This window comes from Pteropus alecto, unplaced genomic scaffold (genome assembly GCF_000325575.1).
Source record: "Pteropus alecto unplaced genomic scaffold, ASM32557v1 scaffold134, whole genome shotgun sequence".
NCBI classification, from domain to species: domain Eukaryota; kingdom Metazoa; phylum Chordata; class Mammalia; order Chiroptera; family Pteropodidae; genus Pteropus; species Pteropus alecto.
Genome location: NW_006436283.1, coordinates 3,945,907 through 3,955,326, shown reverse-complemented (window position 1 = coordinate 3,955,326; position 9,420 = coordinate 3,945,907). Strand labels below are relative to the sequence as shown.

Sequence of the window (9,420 nt, the reverse complement as noted above, 5' to 3'; positions counted from 1 at the left end):
CCTCGGCGGGACCCTCGAGACGCGTCGGTGTGGCCCCGGCACCTCGGGTCCTTCCAAAATGCGGGCGTAAGGAGAGGTCGGTTCGCCAGGGCATCTGAGAAGGCGGGGAGGATGGAGGAGCGATGCTCGACAGCTCAGAGCGGGCGATGGTGCAGGCGCCGAGGCAGGGAGCCTGCCTGGTGCGCCCGGCAGGGCAGCAGAGACTGTTGGCCCCTCATCTGGGGACTGTCCGGGGCGGCCAGGGCCCTCGAAGCATTGCATTCCCTTCGCAAAACGAGGCCCATCTGGAGATCTCAGCCACAGAGCGATGCCCGAGAGTTCTAGCAGAGGCTCCTGTGTCCCGAGAAAGGGTGGGGAAGCTCCGAGTCCCCCGTGCCCTTGACGCAGAGCTCTCCCAGGTAGTGGGCAGTGGGAGAGATGGCATATTCCCCAGTCTTAGACCTGAAAAGCCTGTGAAATACCCCAACTGTCAGAAAATGCAGGGGCCACGGGGACCCGTTCCCCTTCCACCTACTTTCTGCTCTTACCTGTGTGGGAGCAAGTCCCCGTGCGGCAACAGGTGTCTGTCCAGCTGCAAGCCTTCCAGAAAAGCCTCTTGGCCACGCCTGGGGCGGGAATGGGTCATTCAGTGTCAGTTCTCACGATTTTTAGAAATGCCTCAGCTCGCTCCTCTGCCGATGAATACTGCTTAGAAGTGATGGTTTCAAGTTTTTTATTTCAATCTTTATGGTCGTCGGTCATCAAAATCCCAGTAGATTTACTTATCCCTTGATCGGTACCTGTTCTCACCTCCCCAGTGGTTAATAAAACATCAGGCCCTCTCCCTGAGCCCCCAGATCCCACGCCCACTCCCCGCTCTCAGTAGACGCCTCACCTACATCATGAAGAAAAAGGGAGTCGCCATCCATTTTTTTCAACTTTCCGTCTTCAAGCTTATAAACTTGGCCCCCACCACAGCCCAGTTTCCACCTGCCCGGACTCCAGCCTTGAGTGGGGAGGGTGCTCTGCTCCTGTGAGTGGGTTGACCCCCCCACACACCCACCCCCTCCCACTCTGACCTGCCTGTGCAGCGTCCCCTGCTCCGTGTGGCCTGGCAGAGTGCAGCTAGCGAGCATCTCATTCCAGAGCAGACTGGTGCCACTGCACATTCACCCTTGGCTGGGCTCTCCACGCCAGCCTTTTCTTGTCCTTAGTTGGCTCCAGGGACCATCTTGCCCAGTGGTGATTCCAGAACCTCACCTTGCTCAAGCCTCCTCTTCTCTCTGCCATACCTCTAAGGTGAAAGCTCCAGCTTCCCACGCCCCTGACTACAAAGTCGTCTGCTGTCGGGGACCGTGAAGGTCTGAGATTTACCCTCTGTGCACACAAACAGGTCAGCCCGCTCCAGTTTCATGGATATTGGAAGAAGAGAAGCCCCAAGACGCCTGGGTCAGAGACAAAGGACTATTATTACTCATGGCACAGCAGGCAGCATAGGTTTCATCACTGTGTCACTCCTCTGTGCCCCTCAAGTCCGTGAGGGTGAGGCAGAGGGGCCCGGGAAGGACCACACCGTGGGGGTGCTGGACAGCTGAGGAGCCCTGAACAAAGGGAACCAGAATCTTTTACAGTGGGCTGCAAGCAACTCCGCATTTGCCCTATTGTATTGGACAGTAAGACGATCCGCCATCGGCTCGAGAGAGGGGCACTGTCTTTATCTCCCAAGGCTGTTTGCTTTACCAACATTCTTGAAAACGTGGTCTGGAACAAAAGGGCAGTTGGTGGCTCTGCTCACATGTGCAAAAATGCAACAGACCCACTGAGAACAGGCTCCCAACATATTCGTGCCCACGCACTTCACCTGCATCGCTCCAGGCTCTCCTCCCAGGAAAGCCAGCCTCTCTGCCCATGTCCTCCCACCTCTATGGGTTTTGCTTTGGCAACCATCCCCTCCACCTCTACAAAATCCTAATCCTGGCCTGTGAACATGCCCCCAGATGTGTCATCCTAACGAGCAAGACAAAGCAAAGCAAACGCCAACAAAAACCTCTGCTGAGCTGGCGCGCTCCTTTGCGCTGGAGTGCCTGGGAAGGAGAGCCCATGCTTTCCCCATCTCTCTCTGCATCTGGTTTCTTGACCTACCTCGCCACTGGAACTGTCCCCACTGAGGCCACCGGGGGCCTTCAGCGTTCCCAGTAGGGCAGAAGTTTTTCAGTTCGAACCCCACTACATCCGCTCCGACTTTGAATGTGCCACCGTTCTCCTCAGGACTACTTTTAGGGCTTTGTCTGTTAACTGCAACATCTGGCCATTTCCACACGGCCGTTCCTGCGGCCAGCCTTCTTCCGGTGTTAGATAGAGTACGCTTCCCTGTCTCTTGGCTCGTCTCATAAATGTTTGTTAGAAACTGGACATTTTAGATAATGCAGTAACTCTGGCTACTGGTAACCTTCCTCTGGGCTGACTGTTATTTGTTTATTTGTTTAGTGACCAACAGGCTTATGTTTATGAACCCCGCCCGCCCATCCTCACTCCCCTGGAGTGTCAAACCTCTGATGTCTGAGGTATGCCCACAGTCACCAGGTGGCAGTGATTTAGGCCAAGCTTTCTTCATCTTTCCCTGACCACACCCAGCTGTTAAGCTCCCCTGAGTGCCGGCCGATTGCCCTGCAGTACAAAAATGCCCTTTTGTGCTTCTCTGAGGGAGTCGCTCCAGTTCTGACCTCAGGAGAGCTCCTCCCAGCTGTGCCTCTCCCTGGTTCTCTTGCAAACTAGTTGCTGATACTTCAGCCTGTGTCTTCATTGAATCGGCCATCTCCTCCCTGTGGCCTTTCGCCGTGGCCCCCACTGCTTTCCAGAGCACCTTTAGGCTCGTCTTAATCTACCCTCTGTCGCGCATGAAGTCAGTTCCTTTGGGAAGAGATTAGAGATTAGGACCTGTTTTGATAGTCTGCTTTTGTCCTTAGGCAAAATCTCAGAGCTGGAACTCTGTAGCTGCCGTGAGAACAATGATGTGCTTCTATCTGAGTGACATCCCAGTTTAGGAGTCGAGCTCGCGCTGGATGGAGGTGGTACCCTTGGATCTTCTTGGTTTACCTCTCCTAGCATGGAACCAACACCTTTATACACCAGGGCGGGGATGACTAAGGCCCCAGTGTCTTCAGTGACACCATGCCAAGGAAAGCTACTGTTCCGTGATTGAGGACTGGGGCCCAGGAAGAAGCCGCCGACAGGGAGCTGAGGGGAGGGAGCCCCGTGGTCTTGGCTGTACCAGTCTCCAGCGGGGCTTTTTCTCAATGAGCTGAGATGGGGAGAGAGGAAGCAGTTTGGGCTCAAATACCAGACTCTGACCAAATTTTGGGAGATTTCCTTGAATAGATGTTTCTTCCTTTGCAGTTTACCTTTAGGGCCATTTCCAGGCTCTTTAAATGGCCTTCGTTTCGTAGTCATCCAGTTTCTGTGCAGTCCTCATGCTGTCATCCAGACATCCGCCTTCTGCAGTGGCTTTGCCGTCACTGTTGGTTGTCTTAAAATGCTATTGTTTGAATCAGGGAAATTTGAATACGAACTGGATATTTGGTGAATCTAAGGACTTGTTAACTTTTTTAGGTGTGATGATAGGATGCAGGTGATTTGCTTAAAATAATCGGGTCTGGTCTATAAGTGGGAGGGGTGGGGGGCCTACAGATGAGACAAGATCGGCAATGAGTTTATCATTATTATATTAATATTATATCAATTATTATTTATATGAGCAGCCAATGGCAGGCAGTTCATTACACTGTTCTGTTTGCTTTCGTATATGTTTAAAATTTCCCATAATAAAAAGTTAAAGTTATTTTTGTGTCTACGTGTGAAATATACCTCATTAGATTTTTTAGAAATCTAAGGTCATCATTAAGTTGAATTAAAATCTCGAAAAGCATAAAAACACACTTTTCACTTGTGATGTGGATTATGCTCTTATACAACGGAGAGATGAAAACTTTAAGTATCCTGTGTTCTGAAACAATCTTGTGTAAGCATCTTGGTAAAAGTATATTTTTACTAAAATCAGTTTATTTCTCGGTATCCGAAATGGCATGCATATCAAGCGAGTTCCTAATCAAAATGTATTAGATGTTGTAATTATGTGTCACGAGCTGGTGTTTTCATTTCCATCAAAACCATTTTTAGATGATTAATTATTTCGTGAAAAAAAGCCATGATGAAAATTGTTCCAGTTGTATTTCGAGAATTTATAAAGTGACAAATTTATGCACTGAATTGAAGCTGAGTAGAAACTGAGCTTGCAAAAGGAAAATACAGTTGATGACTAAAGTTTGAATATCAGCTGGGATGTTCTGGATCAGTCGAAACACGGATTAGCACTTGTGATTCAAACAATTAGATCCTAATGCTTTTCAAGATTGAAAAGGTTTCTTTTCTAATATTTTTTTATAGATCTATTATTGGGAAGTTTTTTTGCAATCTCTTGAGAATGTCAGTTACTTTAAAAAAGAGTTATTTGTTAGAAATGAGTAACTCCTTTTGACAGTAGATAATTTGCCTACTTATATCATGGTGTAATTGATAAAATTTTGCACAATTATAATTGGTCTTGGCGACAATAGGAAACAAAAATGTTAAAATGGTTTTTATCATTAATCTCAATTGTGCTGCCACAATATTGTATTTATTTTAACCCATTAACTATTTTAAAATAAACGATAGCGATTTAAAATTTTTCTACGATGCTTAAAACTGTTCATAGAAACTTTTCTGTTGTTTGTTTTTTAGTTTGGAATCCACGTTGAACCCATTTGCTTTCTTGGTTCTAAATATTTTTCAAATCTGTGTCCATCTCCCTGCTCCTGCTGCATACAGGTGGCCCGTATATCCTTGAGTAATGCTGTCTTCTGATTCTACCTCCCTGCCTCCCTTCTTGGGACCTTTAACTCAGCTTGCTGTCAATGTGATTTGTATAAAGTGGAGACCTGACCATATCTCTCTTCTGCTTCAAAAATTTCTCTGGGTTCTCTACGTCACCGAGTAATTTCTCAAGCGTGAGGACACGTATACAGGAAAGCCCGTTCTCCAGTCTGAGAAATACTGTGTTAGAAGTTCAAGTGTGACAGTCTAAGAGATTGCTAAATAATTATAAATACAGTGTGGGCACTGAACCCGAATGATGATACTTGGTTATAAGGGTCCAGAGGACAAAACATTCCTCATGGGTTTCTGGACGAGGGTGACAGAATGAACACATGCAACTAATTATGTTCCCTCCTGAAACCCCACTAAGATGCTAATAAAAGGGATTTTTAAAAGTATATCAGGTCAGGAAGGAGAGGATTGGCGACCACAGCAACCCAATTCCAGAAATTGAAAGCAGACGCATAAGAGGTAGCATCTCAAGATAGCCGAACGCTAAACTTTAACTGGAGAACCAAGAACCAAACCAATTTATATTTCAGAAACTTTGAAAGGGTTTGGAATATTTGGCGTTTTGGAAACAGGCTGATGGGGTGAATTATAAAGACGGGTAGAAATCTATTTAAGATGATTTCCTTCCACACGCTCTTCAGCCACTTGACAACCCCTCCCAACCCTGGCAAAAGATCAGAATGTTTTCCTGCTGGAAAGTTCAATCGAACCTTGGTTTGGAGAACACCAGGTGGTCTTGGCGATGTGGCGTGTTAATGAAGGGATGCATAATAAGGGAATGAACAGATGCTCAATGCCTTCTGCGAGGAGGGCCAGTGAGATAAATGGGTAGGAAATAAGAGAAAAAAATTAAGAAAAATTACAGGGTAAATGTGGGAGGCCCAATGCCCAAGTAATAGAAGTTCTGGACGGAGAGAGAGAGAGAGAGAGAGAGAGAGAGAGAAATGGAAAGGTACAAATCACCAATGAAAATAATCCCACAACATTTCCCAGCATTGAAGGCCACGAGTCTTCAGAATGAAGAGGCCCAGGATGCCCAGAGAAGAGTGACCAGATTCCAGAGAGAGAAAAGCAGGCCATGTGGAGCAGATCAGGAGTGGCTTTGGGTTTCTCGAAGGCGAAAGAAGAGGCTGGAGAGCAATGGGGCGATGTCTTGAAAAAGGCGAAGGGAAACCAGCTCCCATCTAGAATCAATACCCAGCTGACCTCGCAATGCAATGGAAGAACAGGTGTTTTCAGCGTTAACGGCTTTAAAAGTTTTCCTCTTCTACTCCCTTGCAGAAGGAAGCTACCAGAGGTCTCGCTCCACCAAAACGAGAGTGTGAACTAGGACGAAGACACCGAGTAAAGAAAAGAGACTTACACAGGAAGGAGTTGCCAGGGCGACAGTAGACAGGGCAGCAGACACGTGGGGCAGGTAAGGACAACCAGGGGGGTGCTGCAGGAGGTCAGACACGTGGGAGAGATTTCTTCCTCAAAATGATGAAATCCTGGTGTGAATCGACAGCTCGAATGGATAGTTAGGCAACTGGCAGAAATCTGACATAAAATGACTGATAACTATGTGGAAAGTAAAGCAAACCTCACAACATAGCGAGTTAACTCCATGGCCCAGCTGTGGCTAGCGGCTACAGAACCGTAATAATAGGAACTAAACAAAATTACTATATGATTAGGCTGGGAGGTAGGAAACGTGCATGTGTGTGGTGGGACAGCAGCGGGGGCAGCCGAATCCTGATGTCACAACTGCACATACCTGCCCCACCTCCCATCTGCTCTGCCTGGGTCCTCTGCGGGGCCCCCTGGGCTGCACTATCTCCTGGAGCACATAATCAGGCACCTCTCCTCTTCGCTGCTGTACCCTGGTGGGAGTCCCTCCCTCCTCCCCCGCCTCTGCACCAAAGCAAATCAAGTCCTTACCTGCTTCCTCCCCCATGAACCCCACAGTGGAGCCCCACCTGCTGGCCTCCCTGGCTGCTGTGTTACTTCAGAGAGGGGACTGGGGAGAGAGAGAGGCAGCGCCAGCTCCCGCCTTCCTCCCGAATCCCTGATTAGACAAAGGAGGAGGGACGGATGGCAAGGAAGGAGATCCTTCCAGATGCGTCTGAGCAGACCTATGAAAGGTGGAAGCGTAGATGCTGGAGAGGGTGGGTCGCAAAGCCCACATGTCGGCTTCACTGTCGTTGGCTCTGTGGGCTGGGACAAATTCTTCAAACTCCATGTCTCAGTTTCCCCATCTGGAACATGCAGATGATAGAGCACCAGCTTCATAAATCGCTCTGCTCGCTCCACGTTCTGGAAAGGCAGGAAGCACTATGTAAACACTGGCTGTTATGGCCCTGTGCGGGCTAAGTGATGTGTTGGGGACAGACACTGGACCATGAGAAAGACCAGGACCTTTTTGGTTGAAACACTGTATCTGCCCACACTGCCAGTCATTGTGCAGTGCGATAGCAACGCTACCCCGTGTCACCAGACGCGTTGCTGGTGGAGATGGCTGCAAGTCCTCCCATCCTTGAATGCATATACTCCTCTCGACAAGAGGTCCAGTCTGTTTCCCCACCTTTGGTTCCGGACTGGCCTTGTGACTTTCTTTGGCCAACTGACCTCAAGTGGCTTTGTAGCTTCTGCTTGTGTGTCCTAGGAACCCTCTGCCGCCATGTTCTAGAGCTCCGTCTAGCCTCCGGGGGATGAGATGCTGCCTGGAGGAGAACCGAGGTGCCCAGCTGAGAGCTGGTGTGAACTACCAGACGGAAGGGTGAGGCCACCTTGGACCATTCGGCCCTGGATGTCTGCAGCTGCATGGGTGACCCCAGGCCAGAGCGGAGGGAAGCTGATCCCAGCCCTGACTGCTGGTCCATAAAATCTCGAGCAAATACATGGTCATTTTTTTTTTCAGCCCGCAGATCGTGGAAGACCCGGAAGGTACCTTCACAGGTAGCCGTGGCACCTGCTGCCTGGGCTTCAACAGAGGGCCCATGGGGGGCTGTTTCTCCACCCCTCGCTCACAGATGTGGAAATCGTTATTTCCTACATCACTTCTCAGATCCTAGATGCCTGGCCTGGTTGCTGAGGACATACAAGGCTCTAAGCAGGCCAAAAAGAATGGCTCATTTAGGATTGCACATCCAGAGGGAGGAAAATCAGACTGAACTCCCCACTGTCACCCACTGATGGAGAAAGAGAGAAGGACCAGAAGGGAACTCAACCAGCGCTAAGACTCCTTTCAAGGAGGTTATAGATAATGTGCTAACGCAGTTAGGTTCATTTGATTCTCTTTGTCTTCCATTTTAGGATGTTTTCCCCTCCTCCTGGTTGATTTTATTTCAAGTATATAAGGAACAAAGGCAAAACCATGCAAAAAAGTACACTCAGAGAAGTGACATGCCCTGCCCCCGCCTTCCAGCCCTGCCGCCTTGTTCCTGGTCACGCCTGTAGGTGACTAATCCCACTGGTTTTAGGTATCTTTTCCTCATGTTTCTTTTTTGCAGAAATAAGCAGATACACGCATACTTCCTTATTTTTCTTCTTTCCTACGTAAAAAGGTATAAATACCCTAAAATCTCTTTTGTCTTTACTTTTTGGTTGTTTTTGAGTCTCGCTTTTTTTTTTTTAACTTACTATATCTTAGTAACCGCCCCTGTCAGCTCATGTTTTTCCATCCTGTCTTGGGACCATTCTTCGCATTTACATCTCTTATGCGTAAGAATCGTAAGTTTCCAATATCTTGCATCTTCAGACCCTACCACAGTGAACAACCTTGTGTGTATTTATTTTTGTATCGTTGGAGATAGGTCTTCGGGGTGAATTCCTAGAGAAGGGATTTTTTTTTTGGTCGAGTGGTAAACACATACATAGTTTTGTTTGAGCCTGTCGAAGTCCGCTCCCCAGGAGCTGCACCCATTTGCAGTCCCACGGCTGCCATAGAAGACCCCATTTCTCGAAGCCACAACACAATGGTCGTCAAGCTTCTTAATTTTTGCCAATCAGATGGGTGAAACATACTATCTCAGAGTAATTTCAATTTGTATTTCTCTTGTTACCAGTCAACTTGAACATTTTTGCTTGTGGTTAAGGGGCACGTTTATATCTTTTTTCGAAGGCATTGTTGCTGTTTGTGTTTTGCGCCCATTTTTTCTTTTGGGTTTTTCGTCTTATTTCTTTCCATTACTGAGCCTTTTATATATTAGAGATATTAACTCTTAATCCATGATCTACATGGCAAACTTTTTTTTTTTTCAGTTTTTAAATTTATCTTTGGCCTTGTGATTTTCTGCCAGACAAAATTTTACCATTTTTATGTAGTCGGATTTATCCATCCTTTTTTATTTTATTTTATTATTATTTTTTTAGGCAAGGCAACCCTTGGTTGACCTCACAGATTGCAAGGACCTTGTCAGTTTACAATCCCTTTTTTTTTATTTTTTACACCTATAGCATCTGGTCTTCCTAGGTGGTCTCCCATCTAAGTACTAACCAGGCCCGACCCTGCTGAGCTTCCGAGATCAGACGGGA

At 47.6% G+C, this 9,420-nt stretch overlaps 1 protein-coding gene across 1 annotated transcript in view; it reads right to left on the bottom strand.

Moving 5' to 3' along the window:
• Positions 1-7,126, bottom strand: part of ST6GALNAC2 (ST6 N-acetylgalactosaminide alpha-2,6-sialyltransferase 2) — a 21,609-nt gene extending 14,483 nt beyond the window's left edge. The window contains exon 1 of the mRNA XM_015589601.2: positions 7,020-7,126. Coding sequence (XP_015445087.1) covers positions 7,020-7,126 — 107 coding nt within the window. The remainder of the gene's footprint in view (positions 1-7,019) is intronic.
• Positions 7,127-9,420: the final 2,294 nt, after the last annotated feature.